The sequence below is a fragment of the Sebastes fasciatus genome, chromosome 11, assembly GCF_043250625.1.
Source record: "Sebastes fasciatus isolate fSebFas1 chromosome 11, fSebFas1.pri, whole genome shotgun sequence".
Lineage (NCBI taxonomy): Eukaryota > Metazoa > Chordata > Actinopteri > Perciformes > Sebastidae > Sebastes > Sebastes fasciatus.
In genome coordinates this window covers 29,140,457-29,165,287 of record NC_133805.1, presented here as the reverse complement: position 1 = coordinate 29,165,287, position 24,831 = coordinate 29,140,457, and the positions used below count along the sequence as shown (strand labels likewise).

General features: G+C 43.8%; 1 protein-coding gene across 5 annotated transcripts in view; it reads left to right on the top strand.

Annotated features, from left to right (window-relative positions):
• Positions 1–24,831, top strand: part of cadm3 (cell adhesion molecule 3) — a 108,440-nt gene that overhangs the window by 73,812 nt on the left and 9,797 nt on the right. For 2 of the 5 annotated variants that reach the window (XM_074652137.1, XM_074652136.1), the window contains exons 5-10: positions 454–591; positions 13,417–13,587; positions 14,254–14,344; positions 20,790–20,962; positions 21,390–21,923; positions 22,377–22,397. In XM_074652137.1, the coding sequence (XP_074508238.1) occupies positions 454–591; positions 13,417–13,587; positions 14,254–14,344; positions 20,790–20,962; positions 21,390–21,923; positions 22,377–22,397 (1,128 nt within the window). The remainder of the gene's footprint in view (positions 1–453; positions 592–13,416; positions 13,588–14,253; positions 14,345–20,789; positions 20,963–21,389; positions 21,924–22,376; positions 22,398–24,831) is intronic. The other 3 variants (XM_074652139.1, XM_074652138.1, XM_074652140.1) reach the window with 2 other exon arrangements.

Genomic DNA, 24,831 nt, shown 5'->3' with positions numbered 1-24,831 from the left:
TGCAGGTTAGGTTGATTGTTGACTCTAAATTGCCCGTAGGTGTGAATGTGAGCGTGAATAGTTGTCAGCCCTGTGATAGTCTGGAGACCTGTCCAGGGTGCACCCCGCCTCCACCCAATGTCAGCTGGGATCGGCTCCAGCCCCCCCCCCTGCTGCGACCCTGAATAGGATAAGCGGTTACTGGTAATGGATGGATGGATGGTTTCCATCAGAGTTTCAGAATTAACCTAATAAAATCCAGCTTGTCTGTTTTATTGAGGATGCTGTATCAAATGTTGCTCTTGATATTCATTTTTCAACTTTGCAAAAACATGCAGTACTTGTTGGCTCAGCCATTGACCTTTCTTTTTCGCTTTTTCTGACAACAAGGTGAGCCGTACAGCACGGAAGTTTTCTTTCCCTTGCTAGCTCTCTAACTCTTTCTGTCTCTCTCCCTCTCTCTCTCTACTGTAGGTGTGCCCGGTAAACCTCAGATCTTGGGCGTCGAGAATGCAGTGCCGGAGGGGGGCAAAGTCACCCTGACCTGCACCAGTACAGGCAGCAAACCCCCCGCCAAGCTGCGCTGGTACCGAGGACAACAGGAGCTAGAAGGTGAGAGACACAGGGAGTGTGTGTGGACGCACTGTGTGTTTGTGTGTGTGTATCGTGGGGTCAGAAAATGTGTGTTGGACGTGTCTGTTGTTGTACTCTGGCTTGTACTCATGCTGGATCTGTGTGTGCGGTAAGCAAGGGTGTGGTTACGTACGTGTGTGTGTGTCTGTAGGACAGTGTGTATGAGTGTGTAGCTGCAAGGATAATATGAATGCAAGGACGTGGCTCGTGCACAAGTGTGTGTGTGTGTGTGTGTGTGTGTGTGTGTGTTTTTCTCTGTGTGCTTACAGTAAGTGTGTGTGTGATCCTGCAGTAATCAGTGTGTATGGGGATTTGCAAGTGTGTATGTTTGTACATAAGCTGGAATTTGTGCGCATATGTCTCACATATGAGCATTCGTGTGTGTGAGAAAGTAGCTTGTGTGAGTGTTATCATGCTGTGTGTGTATTGTGTCCTTGCCACGTTGCCTGCTGTCTCTCTGTGTGTCCTAAACCTGTGCCTGCATGTGTGTGTGTGTGTGTGTGTGTGTGTGTGTGTGTATGCGTGTGTGTGAGAGCACGCTGCTTGTGTGAGCAAGTGCAGAAACATGCTGCGTGTGTGTTGGTGCTCTTCTTTCCCATCATTCCTTCATGTCCTGATCCTGTATATTTGTGCCCATGCATGTATTCAGGAAATGTGTATGTGTTTTCTGTTATTGTATTTTGAGTGTGTGTTGATGCAGTTTATTTGTGTGTGTGTGTGTGTGTGTGTGTGTGTGTGTGTGTGTGTCATCCGTTGAGCTGCAACATATCTGCTTCTGGGAGCGACACAACAGAGAGCGAGAGATAGCGTGGGTCGGATCTAGCCGGGGATAACGACAGAATCCAGCAATAAAAGGCAGGGCGGAGGAGAGGATGAAGGGATGAGGTCGAACAGAGAAACAGAGATAGAGAGAGCTTTGCATGAGGTCAGACCGGCTGGTTTTTTGTTACAGATAAACGGGAGAAATGAGCAGGGAAGAGAAAGGGAGCGAGCGCAGCGAGGATGTCATGAGAGGACAAATTAGCCGGCTTTTCTCTTCCAGATAAACTGAAAATCAAGGAGACGATTGGCAGCCTGTGAGTCACACCAGTGGTATTGGCAGTGGTAGCGTTTCTCCAAATTACAGCCATGTTTCCCGTAATCCCCCTGCCTCTTGTTGCTTCATCAGTCAAAGGTTTTCTGTTTTGCTTTACCGAGCAGAACAAACATGTTGGAAGTGTTGTTTCTGTCGCCCTTTTGCTCCTTCTACCATCTGCCGTCACCAGAAACTCTATAAGCTTTAAGCTCTGTTTGCACAGGAAGAACAGCGCCCTCTGTCTGTCTGCAAAGCTCTCCAGCAGATGTCCCGCTAAATCTGTGTAAACTGCAGTGTTCAGACTGGTGGAGCTTATTCGCAGTGGCCTTTTCTACAGTAATTATACTATTATAATATGATGATATAATATGATAATGATTTATTGATGTGAAAATGCGACACTACACGGCTTTGTAATGCAAAAATGCCCGTCTTGTGTCCTGATGCCTTGGCAGTGTTAGTGTTTGCTATAATTATGGATTGAAATGAATCGAAAGAATGGACTGAAGCTATAAAGAGAAGGAGGAATGGGAGAGCTGCCAGCCTGACGACAGATTATCTGGTCTTTTTGTTGCGGCTGAACTAAAAACAGGGGACAGAGGAGTCTGGAGAGTGTTGCTTTTTAGAGAGATTGGATTTTTGTTCAAAGGGTGAGCTCACCCAAAATACAAAAAGATATATTTTCCCACTTACCTGTAATGGTATCAAAACCACGCAAATGGTTTTATTTGTCCTGGTTTTGAGATTTCCACCAACAATTCAATATAATGGGGGTGAATTCAATTTTGCTTGTGGAGCTCACAATATTGATAAGTTTTATCAAACAAAATTTGCAGCAACATGTCTTTCCAGAAACTGAAGATCATCCGTAAAGTTAGGAGACTCACAAATGACAGATGTTTAAAAGAATGGGCAAAATTGATCAAAAGCCCTGACTGTTATTCCCTAGTATGGGTCAAGCTAGAAAAACACTGGATCCATACATTTCTCATAAAGCCGAGTTCACACTACACGACTTTCAAAGTCGTCAGATCGCAGTACTGTTCACACTACACAACTTGCTGTCTTGTAATCGTGAGTCTTGAAGTTGTTATGGTTTTCTCACTACATGACTGACCGGAGAACACACGCGAGAAGTGACACGGTAAATGACGTGATACCATGCGCGTAGTCAATGTTGTCGTTCGCACATGTGTTCACAAAAATAGCCTGTTTCCACATGTCTTTACTATTTATCTATTTTCCTCTAGGTGCAACATCAACTTTGGTCCTTGTTGCAAATGTAACACATAGCACCCACAGGTACAGGCGACCCCTCCGTCAGGTTTCCCCTCAACCCATATCTTGTGTTCTCATTGGCTGTACAGTAGCTCCCCGACAGGTCCAGATATTTAGCATGCTAGATATGCTAGGATCTGAAACAGATGCAACAGTATGTGACGAAGCGGGCTTTCAACTAACTCCGGTGTAAACCCACCCACGGCGTTATTCGACGGTCAGAGCAAGTGACGTAGTATTACTAGCATGAGAGTCCGTTCAGGGCGGGAGGGACGGGTGGATGGATAAAAAAACAAACATGAAAATACATGACTTTCGACCAGGAGACCGGTGTTCGTGTCCCGTGTGAAACTAAAAGTAACGTTGACTTATTTTGTCACGTCAGTAGTTAGTCACGTGACTCGTCGGTATCGTCAGTTCTGTGAGTCATGCGAGTAGTTAGTCAGTGAAGTTAACGTCAACCACAAGCATTTCCTAACCCTAACCCTTCCTGTTAAAACAGAAGTTTATTTTGAAAGGACAGGAACGTGTATTGACACGCCGTCCCTGGTCTGTCCAAAAGTATCGCAAGAGGGGTACCCCGTGCGTCGGTCTTCGATGCCGCCAAGCGGCGTTATTTGACAAGTTGGGAGTGAGAATGTGCTGATCTGGAATGTGTCTGCGATGCCTTTGAAGTACAGAGTTTGAACAGTTCACACAAAGTGCTCGAGCACCAATTTGCGAGCGGCGGGCCAATGCCGATTTGCCTCTGATCAGGGTCTTTTGTTGGGGAGCTCCAAAAACTGTTGGCGAGTGGAAAGACTGGGCATAATGCAACTTGACAGTGTCTTTCATTAGGCCCTCCCTGTCTGGTTAAACTCCATGTCTCTGAAACTCCATGCTTCTGTTTGTAACACAGGCTTTTTGTCAAAAAGTTGTAAGCCCGAGTTGAGATACATCACCAGGGTTGTTTTCTCAGACTTTGGAAAAGGCCTTACAGAGTCGCAGAAGACATTATACAACTGTTTTCACAGGCTCAGGACTGTGTGCCCCTTTAACTGTTGTTTGTGTGGCATAAACATGATCTTTCCCATTGCCATGCCATGAAATAAATAACTTGTTGCCAAAAATGTTGGCATTGGATGTTAAAAAAACCCAGCCATTGAATGAAATCCAGGGTTTTGCTGAATCAGCGGTCTTGTCTGGGAACAGGGTGGCATCCAAAGTAACAGGGACACTGGTTCTGTTTTGTGATTTGGGTGAAAAATACAGGGAGAACAGAGAAAAATAGAGACGGACAGAGAGCGATTTGAAGGAGATCAACTGGATGTGAATGATGGTGTGTTCGAGGCCTCGCCCAGCCGTCCTGACACCGCACAACACCAATCAGTCAATGATGGAACGACACACACTGTCACACAGCGCTCATCTCCGGCTAGATAGCGGAAGAGCACTACAGGTCAGCGTGCTATTATTACAGCTTCTCATTCATGCAGTTTTAGTGTGCGTACGTGTGTGAATGTGTGTTGGAAAGCTGAGCCCACAGACTTCTGCTCACCACTGCTCCTCTGACAGCTTCACTGACAGTAAAAAGAAGAAGCAAAGAGGAGAGAGAGAGAGAGAGAAGGGAACGAGGGCGACACAGATGCAGAGAGAGTGTGTGTGTGTGTGTGTGTGTGTGTGTGTGTGTGTGTGTGTGTGAGTGAGGGAGAGAGAGACGCCTTGTATCAAGAAAGTGACAGTGAGGGACTGCCGAGAAAACAGAGAACAGAGAGCGAGTGAATGAATGAGCGGGATTGTGTGTGTGTGTGTCTGCATAAAAATAGACGGAGCGACTGCGAGGATACCGAGAGACTGATGGAAGCTGCAAAGAGAGAGTCTGACGGAGAAAGAGAGAGCAGAGGGGGAATTAAGAAAACCACAGAAGAAGAGGCGAGGAGGCTTTGCGGCTGAGTGGGAGCGCAGACTTTGAGGAGGGGGTGGTGGAGGACGAGGAGGAGGAGGAGGAGGACGAAGCAAAAGGGGACCAGTTTTAAAGAAGAGGGGACTGAGGGGTGCGCAACAGGAGAGAGGGGAGAAAAAAGGAGGGAAGGCTGACGAAATGGAGGGAGAAATCCGGAAAGAGGATTTAGATAGAGAGAGGGGGGGGAGACGGAGGGGAGACAGGGAGCAAGAGAGTGCGGGAAAGGGAGTGGTAATTGAGAAGAATGAAAGGCTAAGAGCTTTGAAGACTGTATTAGTTGTACTGTGTGAAAGGGCTATGGATCATTTAGTGACATCGATGTATTGGATTGGGGATAATGGGGATTTATGGTGGCACTTAAGGCCATACAGGCTGAATACCGGCCCAAATTGTCATAATGCAGGACGTGGGGCGGATGGCGAAGGGTACGTGGGCGTGTGTCCGTATGGGGCAACGTAATGTAAGAGGCGAGACGGAAAGACATTAGAGAAACAGACAGTGGTGGGAGAAGAATTCTGATCCTTAAAAAAAGTAGATCTGAAATTTAGAGTAGCAGAAAATTTAAATACCGTAACTCAAAGTTGGGTAAATGTACTTAGTCACCTTCACTACTGGAGATACTGTAGACACAGACGTAGTAACAGGACTAAACTCTCTATCCGAATTAGATGACCTCATACGAGCGCTCAAATCAGAATGGAGCGCTTTCACTGGACAGCGTAATCCGATTTAAGCTTAGAAGTGATGAGTTTTGATTATTTTAAAACCTCCCCCCCCTTATCCAGGGAAGGGCTTTCGCTGAGCGTGCACGGTGGTGTTAAGCCACGCATTGCTACACAGTTAGACGTTTTCACACCTCGGAGATGCCAAGGAGAACTTCTACTTTTTGGCAGCAGCTTCAACTGGAGTAGCTGGGGGGTTAAGCGCCTTGTTTAGTTGGCAAAGTTGTTGAATATAATAAGAAGTTTTACTCACTTTGCCGTTCCACAGTGGTCCAGCTGCTCTTTTTTATATGTTGTTTTTGATCCAGAATAGGGCTGCAACTGATGATTACTTTCATTATTGATTCATTATCGCAATATTTTTTGGGTTTTGTCGGTAAAATGTCAAAATATAGTGAAAAATGTTCATCACAATTTACCAGAGCCCAAAGGGACGACTTTAAATTACTTGTTTCGTACGACTAACGGTCCAAAGTTATACAATTTACTTGTTTTTTATTGATTTTATATTGTGCACAATGGTAGAATCTCATGATGCACAGGGTAAAGGCTCCATTGTGTGCACATAGCCTCCTGTAGTGGATAACAGTAGTATTTTTATAGCCAAATTCCATTTCAAGAGATAGAAAACCCATTTGGCACACTTTGGGTATCCAAGTAGCCAAATGGAGAGTCCGCCTGGTCCTATCCTTACTAAAACCATTGTAGAATCTATGTGCTTTGTGTTATTTATATCTGCTTTTGCACAGTTGTAGTCGAGGAGTTGCTGAATGAATTCAGTGGCGTCTCTGTGCATGGCATCATTGCTATAATGGTGTTATCCACTGTCTAATCTAGAAAACGTTTTAGGCGAGGATAAAAATGTAATTTTTTCCTTTGGTTCATTACAATTCACTCAGGCATAGTAACAGTCACAGTGTTACTTACACTGGGGATTCATTCTCTGAGGTCTTACCTATCCATAGAGACCAAGATCATGCATACAGACCTGGTAGTTGTGGAGCTATTCTTGATTTATTTTGTGTATGTCTGTCTAGGCGAAACACATCTTCCAGCACCTTAGGGCCTAAGAGGTTAACTTGCATCAATAATATGAAAAAGAGACAAGCTGCAAATACTAACTTTTGAGAAGTAGAACCCCCGCTATTGATTGGCATTTTTACTTAAATGTCTTGAAATGATAGATTGGATGAATTGGTGTGGACTGCAAAAAATGTTACTGTAATAAATCTTTTATTAGTATGTACTGCATTAGGATATTTTCTAAGTAAAAATATATAATTTGTTTGGATAATTTCACTCACCCATAAATGTTTCAACATCTCACAAGATATCACACAGTTGAATCTGCATTCAAAGCACACGACGCCCTGGCAGATTCATTTCTTTGATTATAAAAACAACATTTTACATCTCATTATGAGACTAAATTATTTTGGTTCCGGCCACTAATCGATTAAGTGACTGATGCTTCAGCTCTAAACTGTGGTCACAACAAACACACTTCTCCAGCCCTTAAATGCCCAAACAAGCTGGACGCAGTAATTGCTGCATCCGGTTGTTTGATTCTCCTAATACGATTATTTTATGGTGGATTGTACGCTTGAGGGTTGAAGCATCAGCAGCACCAGCACCTCATCTGCATCGCATCACCACCTTGGGGGGAAGTTAGTCTCAAGGATGTGCCGGTTGCCCACCTTTTTATTCGAGGAATAGTAGTTTTAATAAAAAAAAAAAGGTAGAAGCATCCCATTAAATTTTTAGCAGGTGCTGGAGTATTGTCGAGTTTAAATATTAAAGAAGGTGAATTCCACACACACTTACACGAATGCTGGAAAAATATAATTGCATATTCATATTCTCTTTTAAATGATTTATCAGTCATTACATTAAACATAACTTTAATGATATGATATGTTTTTGTAATTATTTGGTATTTTTGTGAACTTTTGAACTGTTTTTAATAGTAATGAATCATGTGAAAAGGCAACAATATAAAATTTGATGCTATAAGTGGATTATACAGGATGACTTGAGGATGTAGAGTGACACATGGTGTTTAGATAAACAAATATGTGGAAGTACGAGTTACAGTGTGTGGCCTTCTCTTGTAAGCAGGTTTATATAAAACTAAATACATTTGCCAGGATGTGAGCTCTCTAAAAGAGGAAAGCATAGAGAGTAGTGCAGGGATGACGCATTTATAGGCCAACCAGGAAGTTAGAATTGCACTGGTTCCCTTGACAAAAAGCCAATGGCATTTTTGGATCTTGGATTTTTTGGATAACTTCTGTGGCAAACAAATCTTTATGATACTTATACGTTTTGTTGCGTATAATCTTCACAAATGAACACCACTTTTCTGATTTTTGAAGCGTAAATGCAATTGCCAGAAGTAGAAAGCTAACGTTAGGCTATAAACGAACTACACCACGGTCACATGACTTCACGTCAGCTAAAAGAAAAAAATGTTTGCCGTGATGACGTTTAGTCTCATTTAGCCACTTGTTAGCAAATGCCCTTTTAAGACACTTAAAAGCTTCAAAATTCACGAGTGGGATATTTACTGATGTATTTTATGTCGAAGAACGAAATGTTAAAATCTCTTAAAGCAACAGTGGGTAGAATTGGAGCAAATAGGATTAAAAAAAGTTATTTTTATAAAACGGTCACTATATCCTGACAGTAGTGCATGAGGCCGGTAATCTCGAAAAAAAATCATGTGCCTCTGTGTCCTCCGGTGTCCCTAATGGCATCTGCAAGATTTCACAGACCGGATGAAAACAACCAATCAGAGCTGATCTGGAGTCTGCTATATTTAACACTGAACAACCATCATTTCCCACACCTTTATTTTTACCATCAGCTCCGCATCATGCTTCCTGTTGCATGGTCTCTTCTACAGTCTGCATACCCAGTCTGTTCACTAGCATGAGTGTACAACTTTCTATATAAGCACATACAGTAAATTAAACCTGCTTTAACTGACTTGAGAGCAGCGGAAACATGCTGCTACCAACACTGACATATTATCACTTTATAAAGCTGATATGTCGACGCTTATTTAGATATCCAGCAGATACATTGCAGCATTATCATTCATTTGGAGCCGTGTTTGTGTCCACCTGATGGATGTAAGTCTCTTTCAGGGGCTCTGTTTCAGTCTCCACGGTAAATATGTAGCCGTTAAATGCTCCGCTATGTTCACCAGCTAGTCGCTAACTGTGTCCGTCTGCCGGTTGGTGTTGGACAGGTAGTGTACAGTCAGTGGGTTTATCAGAGTTGAGAAAACACTGAAACACTTCATAGAGCTGAGGGGAACTGTTGAGTCAGATGATGATTCTCTGTTGCGTCATCAGTAAGGATGATCCCTTTCACGTAATTCTGTAAGCCACTCACACTTCAGGGTCGGTTCACCCAAATGACATATTCTCACTTACATAGTTTCCATTTTATTTGTCCAGGTTTTGACATGTCTCCAATATCTCTGCCTCAACCCCAACACAATGGTTTGTGAATAGAATTTGGTGCTCACGGTATTTAAAAAATGACATTTTCATAAATTTCCAGAAACAACATCCTGGTTAGGAATGCACCGATACCGATACCAGATCGGATATCTGGCCAATACTGACTTAAATAGCTGGATCAGGTATCTGTGACAATGAGGCCGATCTATTCATTACTATGTTTATATACTATACACACTGGCATTTTAATTCCATAGTTTTGCCCAATTTGTTGCTGCAATAAAAGGTTTACACATGAACTGTAATTTATTGTTAATTTTGAAGATTTTTACCAAGTTGCTGGCGTATGATTTATTATTTTAATAATAAATAACAATTTCATGAATTTATATCTTATGTATTTATTTGTTCCATTTTTTGCAAAGTTAGAGACGCAACTTTTAAGACAAGCCTGACGTTGCCTTACACATAAAAGAATGATCCCAGTCACTCCCACACAGTGAGGCATACAGCTTATTAATTAAACACTGGTATCAGATCGGTACTCGATATCCACCGATACTAGAGATGTGATGGTGAGGGAGTTTTCCAACCAGTTAATAAACTTGTGACAACACCGGTGTTACCGATTACACCGGCCATTTTACAAGAAAAGATGACGCTCAATATGTGTAGCCCGCTTATTTTGATCTTTAACGTTGGGTGGCGGTGTGTCTGGCCTCTCAGGTCGAGCTTTCTCTGCTGGGCCCGCAACCAGCGCTGCTCCGCCACGCACACCGACTGTGACCGCTCCGTCCTCCTCATGGCGATTAACTCATTAACGTTATGGTTCCCTTATAGAGTTGGATATAAATCTGAAATATTGTCAAATAGGCACTTTTCCTTTTCGCTTCGACACCAAATCCTCCACCATCGTCTTGTCTGTCAACTCTCTCTCATCCCGTGTGTGTGAAATATGACTCCTGCTACTCTGAGTTGAGACTCCGTACGGAGCAGACCCTTTCACTTTCAGTTTGTAACGTCCGTCATCCAACTATGTATTGATAACACGCCGCTGATACGCCGAAATGAACTAAATGGGTTTTATTTCTGTAAAAAAAAAAAGCATGTGGGTATGTAATATAATCGGTGTGTGCCCGACCATCTTTTAACACCGGTAACACCGACTCCTGCGACAAGCCTAACCGATACCCAAAGCTCAGGTATTGTTATCGGTATCACGACCGAAAAAGTCGGATGGGTGCATCCCTAATCCTTGATACTCTGGGTAATCCACAAAACACAGCAGGAGCAGTTTTCATTTCCTTCATCGGAACTACTTTCTAACAGAGAAATATTACCAAGTATGATAAACTGCTCACAGCCTGTGCTGTGGATTAAACAGACACTTTTCACTGCTGTGTACACCACAATTGAAATTTCATTAAACTCCATGGGTGGAGACAGGAATATCAAAACAAGTTTATGAAAAGCTGGGCAGAAAGCAAAAATGATCTGCATGGCTAAAACATGTTTTTTTAAATGTAAATAGGGTGAACTGGCCCTTTAGGAGTCTGTTACCTAATCCAGTGTAACCACCTGTTACTGCGTCCCAGCTCGATATGCTTGTTGCTGCGTTGCGTAGCAGCTGACATGCAAATCTACCCTGATTATCTAATAATGAACTGAGGAAATGTGAATGATGAGGAAATGTGCATCACTGCTGTCTTGGGAAAAAAGCGCTTAAACTGACTGCATCTTATTTTCTTCCCATTAATTAATGCGTTGAGTCAGTCCAATGACCCCTTGGGCCTGGAAAACTTATTAAAACTCAATTGTATGATTTGGAAAAATACTGTACACAGGAGTCAGTGAGTAAACAAACAGGATTTTTTTTTCATTCTCAGGTCTGGTTTTCGGAGATCCGTGGTCTTTAATAAAGGCTGTGCACGATCTGTGTTTGTGTGTGTGCAGAGAGAGAGAGAGAGAGAGAGAGAGAGAGAGAGAGAGAGAGAGAGAGAGAGAGAGAGAGAGAGAGAGAGAGAGAGAGAGAGAGAGAGAGAGAGAGAGAGAGAGAGGATAGTGAGAGAGGCAGACAGTGACGAAAAGACTCCTCTGAGTGGCGCAGGATTATTGAAATGCACCTGGAAGTAAACTCATTTTCTCCACGGGTCAGAGGACTGGTTATGGTAATAAAAAGAGAGATGTCATTAGGTCCAGTGGTATTTGAAGAGTTCTCTGGAGGGGGAGGAGTAGGAGGAAGAGGAGGAGGAGGTCTGTGATATCTGTGTGTTTGAGAGAGAGAGACAGAGGAAAAAGTGTGTGTTTTCCAATCTTCTCCCTTGCCACTATCTCTGCCTCCTCTGTGTATATGTTATTCATAAGCTTGACCTACATGTGCCCATGCTTGTGTGTGCATGCCCGTTTGTGTGTGTGTGTGTGTGTGTGTGTGTGTCGCTCCACGCGAGAGAAAGTGATAAGGTTCTGGTCCACTTTCCAAGATTCACCAACCACTTTCACGGTCCGACCACCCAGTTTTATATTTTTTTCTTACAATAGAGTGCGATCTCCGGATGACAGTCTCCACTGTGTTTATGCTTTCATACGTTGTCTAACTCTGCTGCACAGACCCGCCTGCACCTGCACAGCTCTCCTGTTTTCTTTTTATCCTGCACAGACTGCTGCTGCAGCTGCTGCCAGAAATGTAAAATAAAGGGGAAACGACATCAAATGGAAGCGTCTCTGTATGAAAATCTGTGCATATTAAACCTACAGTGCATCATAAAAACAGACCTGTTTTATCGGGCTAAATAATGATTTACGGCTGCAACAGATTGCTGTTAAGATTCTCCTTTATTTACCAAAACTCAAAGTCTGTGCTTGGGTATAGTTGCCTCTCCGTCCTCAGTGATGGAAATGCATGCTGTCTCCTAAGCAACAGCGAGCAAGTGAGTCCAAAGAAAGCTGGACTCAGCTGCATTAGATCTTTGGCCTCCCTCGTCCCTTTGGTGTCCTTCAGCATGAAACATCACAGACTGGCCTGGTTAGTAAACATGAGCGCGCTGTGTGTAGTTTACTGATGTTACATTACAGGAGTTCTGGGTACTGAAGGGAACTGAATTTTTCAGTTAACTCTCGCTGCCATTTGGAGCTGCAACATTGACTTCTGAAGAAGCTTTGAGATTGAAATTTTCTTTACATGTTTCCTCAAGAACAAGGATGTTGTGGCAGGATGTTAAGACTGAAAGGATATGATAACCTTTGTTACCAGAAAAAACTGTTCTCACGCCGTCTGGAGTTGTTATATATATATTATACCCTTTTAGATGTGCGTACATTCAAATCAATTCGACCACAATCACAGCACTTTGGAAAATAGAAGCAATTTAGAGCGGTAGCTAACGGTTATTTTCATCATTGATTCATCTCAAGATTAGCTTTTTGATTAACAGATTAATAGCTTGGGCTATAAGACGCCCATCGTAACCCAAGATGATGTCTTCAAATTACTTTTTTTTCTGACCGAGAGTTCAAAAACCCAAAGTTAAACAGAGAAATGCAGCAAATGCTGCAAACCCGACTGCTGTGTAGAGGTGCTTGTGTGTACAGTAGTGCAGCAGCAGCACTGTCCCGGGCCCTGAAACAGGGGAGATGGAAACAGAAGAACATGTTAGCCTGCTGTGCCACGTTGCGAAGCTTCGAATACCTTCAAATATTTCTCGCCGAAGCTTTCGGGACAGTCCTACTTAAAACATGAATCAATTATAAAAATAGTTGTTGATTCATTTTCGGTTGATCCACTGACTGACTAATCGTTTCATGTTACTGCTGCTAGTTACCCTGAAGACAAAGATAGACCTGCCGATTTTATACGATGGCACGTTTAAGGGTTATCATACAATCTGTGATTATATTTTATTGAATAAAACATTTGTATACATCATCGGATGAGTCAACAGAAAAAAAAAAGGATTCTTTTAGGGAGAGAAAAGGTGTGATATTGCTGTAGAAATGTGAGTAAATGCATTGTTAGACATACAGTATCTGTGGCATATAATGATAGATAGCAGAGTGAAACACCCAGGGGCACAAGGTAACTGCACAGAGAAGGCATTTTTCATTTAATGGGAACAAATGGGGGTCATTGCAGCTCTGTACAGTTCTACAACATGAAACCACCGCATCCTAATTACAGTGAAAAAGGAACCTTTTTTCGCTGCTTTAGTGTACGAGTGGTGTGTCTTTTTGTATCTGTGTTGTTCTAATCCCTGGTTGAGACGTAGACACCTTCATCTTGACTGTCCCCTCCCCCCCCTCTCTCGTCCCTTTTCACCTCAGGACGTCCAGACGTGGTGGAGTCCGTTCAAGACGATCCCACATACAACGTGAGCAGCGAGCTCACCCTGGAGGTGAGCCGCGACGACAACAACGCCCTCATCACCTGCGCCGTCGACCATCCCTCTCTCGCCCCGGGGGACAAGAGGAGCGAGCACACTCTGCGGGTGTTGTGTGAGTCAACTGGGGAAATGGGGAGGAGATGGGATACAGAGGATGCTTGGGGGGAGGGGGAGGAGAGGGAGAGTAGAGGACAGACAGATGTGAGAGGGAAATGCAAAGTAAAACGTTAAAAACTGCTGTCTTTTTATTTCTGCCTCCTCTTTTATTAGGCAGCCGAGGCACATTTCCCTCCTTTGCAGTTTGATCTCTGCTCCAATAATTTCACATTAGCTACCTGTAATAATGACCACACAGGAATTTAACCTTCCTCTGCCGGTGCCCAGAGTTGAGTCACTGTGGATGAGAAGTGCAGGTTGTCATCATCTGAAATGAAACTAGAAAACGGAGCCGCGTCGGAGTTTGTGTCGGTGCTGCCACCCTGTGGGCGAGACGGCGGTACTGCATCGCCGAGGGAAAGTGATGTTGTTGTGTAAGGGGTTATGTCATTGTGGGAGGCAGAGAGATGGGGACGCCTACAGGATGCAGATGGGAGTAGATTTGAGACGGGGATGAATGAATGAGACCGTCTGCGCCGTGTGCATGTCTGTGCGGTTTTGAGTCCTGTGTTATGTAACTATACTCTCTCTGTGTGTGTGTGTGTGTGTGTGTGTGTGTGTGTGTGTGTGTGTGTGTGTGTGTCTGTGTGTCTGTGTGTGTGTGTTTGTCTTCCACTTACAGTTTCCCCAAACGTGCAGATCCTGCCTGAGAGCGATCTGCCTAGAGAGGGGGAGAAGTTTCATCTTGAGTGTTTTGGCAACGGCAACCCACAGTAAGACACACACACACATGCACACACATCTCATTCACACCATGTCTGCCCGTATGCATGGACACACACACTTACACACTTTCACTGATTTAAACACATAGTGGACACCAAATGCACCGTTACACGCATACACGGTCACCTACCGACTGACTAATTAGTAGTGAGTTTATTGACTTCAATATAACCTTTAAGTAATTAAATGAAAACAGAAATTCCAAACAATATAAATGTACTAAACAACGTGGTCATAACTAAGGCTTTCTTCCTCTTATGCTCACATTTTACCAGAGTAAGAGGACTTCCTAGTACATGTGGTACATTCTGTTCACCAGAGCCACAGCAGCACATGAGCGGTTCATGTGTTCATATCTGTGTGATGAACCTTGCAAATGTAATTTACAAATGATCAGAAAGTGTTTACTGTTTGTTGACTCCAGATGGACCAACAAATTCTCATACGTTAAAGCAGCAGTAGGCGAGAATGGAGCAAATATGATTTAAAAAAAATATTTTTTCATAAAACGGTCACTATATCCTGACAGTAGTGCATGAGACAAGTCATCTGAAAAAAAGTCATGTGCCTCTGTGTCTTATGGTGTCCTCCGGTGCTCCTACTGGAATCTGCAAGATTTCACAGACCGGAGGAAAACAACCAGTCAGAGCTGATCTGGAGTCTGCCGTCTATGAGAGCCGGCTGTCAATCACTCGGGAACTCTGATCAAACGGTCAAACTAGGCAGCACTGATCAAATACGAATCAATATTTTGTTACTGTAATGCCTATTTCTCACCTCAAATGTTTTCAGAAACATCTTGTAGTGTACTGTTTAGCTGTAAAATGAGAAAGTTCGTGACCCGGCAGTCATGTTGAGATCTGTTGAGTAAATACCAAGCACCGCCCACCAGCCGGAGCACAACCAATAGGAATGCTCAATAGGAACGTTCTCTCTCTGAAATGACCTGTGATTGGTCAAATTCTCACGTCAATGGCTAGATTTTTTAAAGCCTGAAAATAGAGCCATGAGGAGGTAGAGAAGTCTAGTTTTCTCTCCGAACACTTGAATTACAATATGCTGAAAGGTTATAATGGATTTTTTGCCCAATGATGCCCAAAATGTTCTGCCTACTGAAGCTTTAACTACAAAAAGTGCCCATCAGTGCCTTCTAAAACTCATATGACTCATCATTTCTGAGTTGCTACCTCCATGGTTAAGGTTTGGTCACGTTGAGGCGACTAACTAACTACTTGGTTAAGGTTAGAAGAACCTGTGATGTCGGTAGAGGTCTTTGAGTATAGTAGTTGGACATTTAACTGATGCTGCCAGTTTCCTGGTGAGGACAGTTTCGGATGGACAGTTAACTGAGGGTTTATGTACTGTCTTCTGCTCGTATAGCCTTTTTATCGTCTCTTCTCGGCCAGTGCTAATGGCATCTCTCACCTCAATCTCTTGAACCAAATCTTAATATTATTCTTATGTCTTGTAAGTTACCCAATAGATTCATATTCAAGCCAGTGCTTCTTCTATCATAGAAACTTGGCCTGTTTCGCTCTAACTAATGTGCTGATGGAAGCCCTGACTCTAATAACCGGAGCAGGTTGGGTGCTGCTGTCCTTGCCCAGGAGGGATTCAACAGATTTTAGAGGCACTTTAGAGCAGCATATAAAGAGGCAGACTCACATGTACAAACAGACGCAGTTAGTTACTGAAACGGTGTCAAATTACACAGTAACATGTGCAATTTCTGACACCTTCTTGAGCAAGTATCCACTTGTTCAAACACGGCACGTATGTAAACACACACATGGGCGCAGTTAGCGAAAAACATCTGCTTGTACAAGCTCTCGCGTGTTCACTGATACAGTGTGTACACAATAACTCTGATACTCACCGACACGTACACAGAAGCAAACTGCAACCCCCGTCTTAAATCCTGCCCACACAAATACACTCTTTCCCCTGGCCTTTCTGCATTATAGATGAACCTTCAGCCAACCAGCCCTATCGATCCACTCTCCTCCTCCTCCTCCCCCTGTCCTCTCCTCCCTGCCTCCCTCCATCCCTCCATCATCGGTTATCTCTCCGCCGCCGTGTCACTCACGGCTCGTTTGCTCCTCTCCGTCTTGTCACGATGCCTCCTTGCCCTCCTCCTCCTCCTCCTCTCCCCGTCCTTTCCTATAACTCTCCTCTATCTCTCCTCGCACCTTTTCCCCCCTAAACTCCCCATCCCTCCTCCTCCTCCTCCTCCTCCTCTTCCTCCCGGTCTGCTCTCCTGTCACACCTCCCTCCCTTCTCCCCCTCTCTCCCCCTGTCAGCTCATCACTGGAGTGGCTAGGAATAAGACTAGCCGGTTAGTTTGATTGGCAGGTGGAACAGATAGGGGGCGGGGCAGGAGGAGGTGACTGTCATCGCATGAACGTGCTTTAATAGGCAGCGAAGGAGTCGATAAATTATCGACAGGAGAGAAGCAAGTGTGCCGCGGTCTGGGGGTTCAATTCCCACGTGGAGCACCTATGCTAGAACTCTATTTATTTGCGATACAATTATACACCCTGGATGAAAGCAGCCATTAAATTATGTATGTTTTATATAAGACGCAGCCATGCTGTATGGTAATAAATGGTTATGTGTAGTTCAAAATGGTCCTGACGGTGTAAGGGTTCAGGGTTCAACTCCCGCTGGGATCACGATACACAGAGAGGCTTTAGATAAAAGTGTAGCTGAGTGGCAGAGGCTGTATGGAAAAAAATAAGGCTATAGAGAAGAGAGAAGCTGTGGCATCGCTGCAAAAAAATGACAAGAGAAGAAGAGGTAGAGAGGGAGAGAAAACAAACCGACAGGAGAGGGAAGGGAAGAGAAGCGTGGGCGGAGAGGAGACAGAAAGATTTGGTGACAAGCAGCGAATGACTAAGACAGAGAGGGAGAGCAAACAAGAGAAAGCCGGTGTGCTAGAGAGGAGCGAGCGTGCTCAGCTGTGTGCACCACCGCTTGTGGATGAGCTAGTGTCCAATCAAATCAGATACAGGTTGCCCCCGCAGCTGTCAGTCAAAACCCAATCACCGCGGCGACACCTTTCCTCCGACACACCCAGCCACTCGGATCCATCTCCTCCCCTCGAGCTGCCCTCCCCAATCAAACTCAATGAACGTCACACTCTATTCCGCGACACACACTTTTCTCTCGGCGGTCACATCCTGTCAGGTTCAAAAGAATAACTTACCGTATCAAATTCTATACTGTGTTTCCTTGATGCCCGGCAGCTAGAGCTTTCTAATAGAAGAGAAAGGAATGCGTGCTCTACTTTCTTTTATATGTCCCATCTATTCAATCAGGAGTGCTTGCATCACATTTCTGAGCTTGAATCTTTTAACCAGGACTATTCGCTGGGCGCATTTACAGCTAAAACACCTTACATAACTGTGATCTGCTGCGTGCAGGCTTTCCTTATGTTTGCAAGGTCATGGCCACGGTTAGAACAGAGCAGGTGACATGTAACGGGATTACACTAATCTGTGACCTGCAAAAGGATAAGGCCGGCCATTTCTATATTTCTCTTGACCGTAACCAACAATGAATTGATTACTGTGCGTGAGTGTTCACTGCGCTATTATCGTGGCCATAAGAACTCACGATATCGATATTATCGCGATATCTATAGAACATTTTAAAGAAATAATAATCAAATTTATCTTTAGCTTTGTTTATTGTGCGTTTTGCCTCTTTTTTGGCAAATTAATTACACTCATTATTTTAAGTCAAATCTACATACGCTGTCACTAAAATGTGTATCAATCCACAGCTCAAAATAGTCCCCAACAAATGCACCATTTAACTTCCGTCTGAGTTACCTTTGCTAGTTACCAGCTGTTTTAAGAAATTACTCAGCCTTTTTTTATAAGTGAATCTATATTTGTGACACATCTTTAAACCGCAGTCTGTATAGAAGAAGTGGACGTAATTTACTAAATGAACATCATGCTGTATTTAAAAAGACTTGAAACTAGTAATTGAGATCATAAACTCATGTTTACAATGTTTACTGAGGTAATAAATCAAATGAGAAGTAGGCTCATTTCCTCATAGACTTCTATAAAATCAGACTTCTTTTTGCAACCAGAGGAGTCGCCCCCTGCTGGCTATTAGAAAGTATGCAATTTTTAAGCCACTTCAGCATTGGCTTCACTTCTCAGACCCCGGAGTTGCCCACTGGTTTAAACATACAATAATTGATGTTTTTGGCCACATAGGGGCAGCGCAATATGTTGTAAACCACACATTTTATCACCTTGTAAAGTTTTTATGGCGAACAAGGAGAACTGTGGCTTATTTATTTACACATCCAGCAGACACAGAGCAACACTAGCATATATTGGGAGTCAATAAACTTTCCTTTTAGCTTCTTTTTGGTCTCCACTAACTCTAAAATGAAATAGGGACTCTTTAGCAGCTCCACTTTCTTCACTGGGCAGGGAGTGACAGTGGGCTGATGTGTTTTAGTTGAAAGTACTCTGATGAGAGCTGGCTGAACCAAACGGTTAAACCGTGGACTGTAAAACCAAAACAATGAGCTGAGAAAAGCTGGTGATTAGTCATTTCATCCATTGTTTTTATATAAAAAGAGTGATTAGAGCAGCTTTAATACGTCCATCTTCCGTAGGAACCAATGGCCTTGGGGACTGAGTGCCACAGACAGGGAAGTAATGAGAGTTGGACTAATGCATTGTTGAACACAAGAACAATATAAAATCACACCAGACTTATCCTTTAATAATCTCCAACTGTGAAAACACTGATCAGACAACGGATACTTTTGGTAGAAATAAGTGTTGGATTACAAAGACTTTAGACATTAACATAATTTAGCAAAAACACCCCATAGCGCATTCTTTACCATGATAATGATTACAGCTGGGAGAGGGAGGAATATGCAACAGCAAAGTACCCATAATTGCAATAAAGAATGTCTTCAAGCGTATCATGACTTTTTGTGCAGTGTTTATTAATGCATGCGTGCTAATTGAAAAGTTTCCAGTGAAGCAGAGCTCATGGCCAGGAATAAAACACAGACTTTAGACATGCATGGTGGGAATCATCATCAGCGTGGTCCGACCAATCAGCGGTCTGCACTTAAACTACCTGCTGTATAACAGCGATTGACTTTTGAGCATTATGTGTAATAACACTGCACCAGTTACAGCCTGTAAATGAGAAGTTAATTGTTCAGTTAATTGCATATTATCTAGCATTTGGAGGCGGTGTAATACAACAGCTGAATCCGTTTTATTGCAGGTAACCAGACGACGTAGCCAAACATGGTCAGGACACGCTTGTTTTATATTTCATGGCTGAATGTTCATATGCCTCAGGATGGAGCTCTCTCTCTTTTTTATTTTTTAGCATTGTTAGGATTTATTATCTTAAAATGACACATATTCAAAAGTCTGAGCTTCCTAGTAAGTCTACAGTCTCCCAAGTGTTTGCTCAGCAGCAGGTGTCAAGGGAGCAGACGATGTTTCTCATTAGCTTTCACTCACTTTGAACATTTTTGCCCAGCAGCAACAACAGATAGAATTATTATATAGGGCTCGCCTTTTTAGAAACTAGAATTTGAAAGCTTGCTCTGAGAGATGTATCGTTCCTGCCTTTACAAGCACAAATAGCCACCTGGCCTCCATCACCAGTTTACGGATTGCACCTTTAGGTGTCGCTGAGGGTTTTTTCACATTTCCAAGAGCGATTAATCAGTCCAGCCCATTCAGGTCTGTCCCCGTTTCAGTCTCCCCGTCATTGTAATTACTGTACAGCGCTTAAGGACTCGTACATTTACATAATTGATTCTTTTATCAAGACACGTCTCGCTATCTCTCTCATACACAATCTGTTATGCAGAATGGATTTTTTTTTTTTTTTTTTTTAACGCAGGCTGATTTGAAATGCTGATCTTTGTTCTGTTGTCTTCTTCTCCCTCCATCTCTTTTAATCTCTTTTCTTCGTCAAGCTGCGCCACTCCTCCCGACCCCGTCCTCCTTTCCATAATTTTCTTCATCATTCCTTTTTCAGCTTTTACCGTCTGCTGCGTCAACTCGCCGCCCTTTCCCTCTTTTCCATCGCCCGTTCTCTCCCTCAGTCAGTTACTGTAACATTCATCTCATTCTCTGATTTGTTATCGCTTGCTCTCCTCCCCTGCTTTTCTTTTTCTTTTTCCATCTTCATTCCTCCCAGCCTGCCCTCTCCTCCCATTTCCATCTCTACTTCACCGTCGATCTTTTCATTTCTTTTGTCCTGCAGCACTCATCACAGCTCCCTTCTCCTCTCATCACTTCACCCCTCTTTTGATTTTTACTTTTACTTACTCTACTTTTTTTTTCTCTTTGTTTAAATGTGCAGGGCATGTACAGTTCAACTCAGGACTCTGTGTTTCTCTCTTTCTCTCTCCTGTCTCAACAGGCCCACCTCCTACATATGGGAGAAGAAGGATGGAGAGCTCCCCCCACTGGCCAAGGTGGACAGTGCTTTCTTACGCTTCGAGATGCTCAACAAATCAGATAATGGCGTCTACCTCTGCCATGCCGACAACGGCATAGGAAACGGCCAGGGGGAGTACACACTTCTGGTGCAAGGTAATAAGGGAAAGTGAAACGAGGGGAAGAGAACAGACAGGAATGGGATGTGTGATGGGGAAGAGGGGGGAGAGTTGGAATGTCGTCTTCTTTTACTTTTCTTCATCACGTTTCTTTATTTCTCACGTTTGTTGTGGCTTTTGCTTGTACTTCTTCCATCTTTTTTCTCTTCTGATTTTCTTTCGTTTCTTTCCTCCTGTTTTTGTTTGTTGTTTTGTATTTTTTTTTTCTCATCCAAACGCGCCGCCATAACCAACGCCACCGCTTTGCCATCCAACCGCTTTCGCTCGTTCTTGCGCTTCTTTCCCTTTCACTTTTGTGTGTCCCGTTCGTTCGATCCATGGCCATTTTTTTTGCGCTTTGCTTGCTCATTCCCACTCCTCTTACGCCTCATCATCCTCATCATCCTCTTACTCCTCCTGCCAAGATCCCATGGACCCAGACACCACCTTATCCTCCCTTGCCACTCCATCTTCCTCCACCTCCTCCCTCCCACCCTCCTCTCCTCCTGACGTCTTCTCTGGCTCCAGCACTTACTCCTCCTCCTCCTCCTCCACCCCCTCCCCTCTTGACCTCGCCTCCACCCCCTCCCCTCCTGACCTCGCCTCCACCCCCTCCCCTCCTGAGCTCGCATCCACCCTCTCCCCAGACAACTCCCCTTCCCCCACCCCCACCCCCTCCGACTCCTCCCCTTCCCCCACCCCCACTCCCTCCGACTCCTCCCTTTCCACCACCCCCCCCACGGCTGCGGCTGACGCGTCGACCGCCACCGCCCTCTCCAACGTCCTCTTCCCCGACCTGCCTGTCTCTCCCTCCTCCTCCTCCTCCTCCTCCCCGACTCCCCCACCTCCCTCCTCCGCAAGCGAAGCTCCTTCCGCCGCCAACCCCTCCTTCTCCCCCCCCGCCACCTCCCTTACTCCCTCAGTTTCCGTCCGGCTGAATGGAGTTTACACTTTCACAGGTAAAACCATCTGAGTTACACACTTGCACTCACACTTGCAAACAAAGAGAGATGCGAGAAGCTTAGTAATGGAGTGGAAAAACAAACACCATTCACGTTACTACTTTGCTATTTTTTTCCCCCTCAATACACAAACTGTGCTTGATTGTGGAGTAGTCAAGGATACTGGGAGTTTGTTTTACATTCACACGCACACATGCAAACACAAGCACATACTCAAAGCTGACAGCAAGAGAAGAATTGCAGAAACACAATGAAGGAAAAATGGCTTTCGTGTGGCCATTTCACAGCTGTTTCATGGATTTTTTTTTCTTGTTTTCCTCTTTCCTCCCGTTGATAATCCCTAACCCCGACCCGAACCTCCCCCCGACACACACTCCTCCACTCATCTAACCAACCATCCATCCATTCATCCATCAATCTAAACATCCATCTGCTCATCCACTTGAGAAGATGCTGCAGCCAACATTACAGGTATAACTTTTCCACCAGTCATCTGTCGTTCTTACTTTCTGTCGTTCTAACTTTCCACCTGTCTGTCTGTCTGTCAGTCTGTAGCTCTGTCTGTTTTTTGCCTGTCTGTCACCCTGGAAAAAAAAAGTCTGGGGACACTTTGAACTTCAGAGCGGAGGGATGAATATTTCATACTCCTGCCCACGTAATGCTTTGTTGTTGCCCATACATGCACAGACACAGGCTCCAAACCCAAGCTCACATTCACACCAGGCAGCACTCACATCTATCTCTAAAGACACACACACACACACACACACACACACACACACACACACACACACACGAGCATGACCCCTTAAGTGGTACAAGTCATTTACACAGTGTTCCACTTCCTCTGTGTGTGTTTCTCTATGTGTGTGTGTTTTTCTCTGTGTGTGTGTGTGTGTGTGTGTGTGTGTGTGTGCTCGGAGGGGTCAGGCTTCGAGGTGTTCTTGGGTCTTGTCTGCTTTCCTTTGATGCTGACAGCAGGATTTATGGGCTCATTCTCAGCCTCGCCTCGTCAGCATGCCCCTCTCACCTCCACACTGGCCAGCCAGAGTGTGTGTTTGACTTTCTGTGTGTGTGTGTGTGTGTGTGTGTGTCATTCTGACTGGTGCTACTATCCTCCCTACCCCCCCTTCTCTTCTCTCGGTTCTCTGTCCGCCGCTGGCCTCTAGCTGGTTGTTGTCATGCCCCTTCACTTGTCTAACTGGCCAAAATGTTACTTTTTTTCCTCCAAAATTGTCCGTTCACGCCATCATTTTGTGTCCCAGCTGGTTGTAATGTGTTCCTCCCTTCTTCAGTTCCAGTTTTGTCTACATTTGTGTGGTTGTCAGTGGCTGTTGCTGTGCCTCCATCTCTCGTTCTTGTCCTCTGATTGGGTGTACAATGAGCTAGCTGTTTCCTCCTCTGACTGGTTGTATCCCTGCCCTCCACATTGGTTTAACCTCCTCAAACATTCACAAAGTGCAAGCCAGTCTATATTTCTAACTCCCTTTCTGTTTTTTTGTTTTTTTTTAAAAGAAAAGTCCTTTGTTATGCTTTTTGTATGAGAAGTGCTGCTTTTCGAGTTGTGCCTATCTGAGTGACTTTCAAAATGACAGCCGGCGTCTGATCCGGTCTGAAAAGTCAGGCGAAGTAAATGATGTATCAAATTATTTCTGCGTAGATTGCTTTCTTCTCTGAGGGGCAAGTAGCTAAAGTGGCTGAAGCGAGGCAAACTGGGGTGGAAAAAATATCAAATCTCTGCTGTTGGGTGAAAAACTAGCCTCTTTAAAAAAAAATGCCAGCTTTTCAGAGACGAAGAGAAGAGGTCTTGTTTTCAGCTTGAGCGACGTCAATTGTAAACTGTGCAAGCATTCTACTAGTGTACAAGTATATTGATAATACATTTCTAGGTGCTCATTCAAAGTAAATAATTAGTTAAAGAGTTGCTAATATAAATATAATCAATAAGGACAGTTTTGCTCTAATTATACCTCAAATGCATAAATTAAACATTAAATAGTGTGCTATATTTGTATCACAACTTAGCCAAAATTATCTGAAAAATGCAATTTAAATATTTTTAAGTACATCTTAATGAATCAGTGTGTGACAATTAGGGAGTTATATTGGCAGAAATGGAATATAATATTAATAAGTATGTTTTCTTCAGTATATAATCACCTGAAAATAAGAGCCATTCATATCTACATAGGAAGCGTGTCCGCTCCACGGAGTCCACCATGTTGCACCGCCATGTTTCTACAGTAGCCCTGAACGGACAAACCAAACTCTGTAACTTTTCCTGTTTGGGCCGGAGTCGATAACGTTACTTGCTCCCGTTGTCGCCGCCGCTCTCTCTCTCTTGCTTCACCACTCACTTCACACGCACACACTGCAAGCACTCTACTCTACAACAACTGGCTCTAGAGACGGATATTTGTGATACCACACACTGTTCCTTAAGTACAGCCTCTCATATACTAAGTACAACTTAAAGGCATAATGAGTAGGGTTTTCCTATAAAAACAATGTAAAGACTCAGGTGCCAGATTGTAAGCACACATCCAAGAGGTAGCTATGAAAATGGCGGACACAGCGCAGAGAAAACGCAAATACAGCGAGGCGAAGCGTCAAGCAGATAAAGCCCCAAAACGAGAGTGAACCTGGGGTTGACTTTCACCTGCTGGCGAGCACCTTAACCCTAATGGCAGGTCAGAGGGTGTGTGCTTCTGGTGTCGCTGAACCAAACTTGAATGTTGTGTTTTCAAACCGCAACTGATAAATCCTACAGTATTCAATTCAATGTAACACAAACTAAGTGTTGTTATCTTCAGTACACCAAAGTAAACTAAAAACATTCTCCTCAATTTGAGCATAATGTAAGTATAAAAAAGTTCTAAATACATAATATAAGTGATATGTAGAC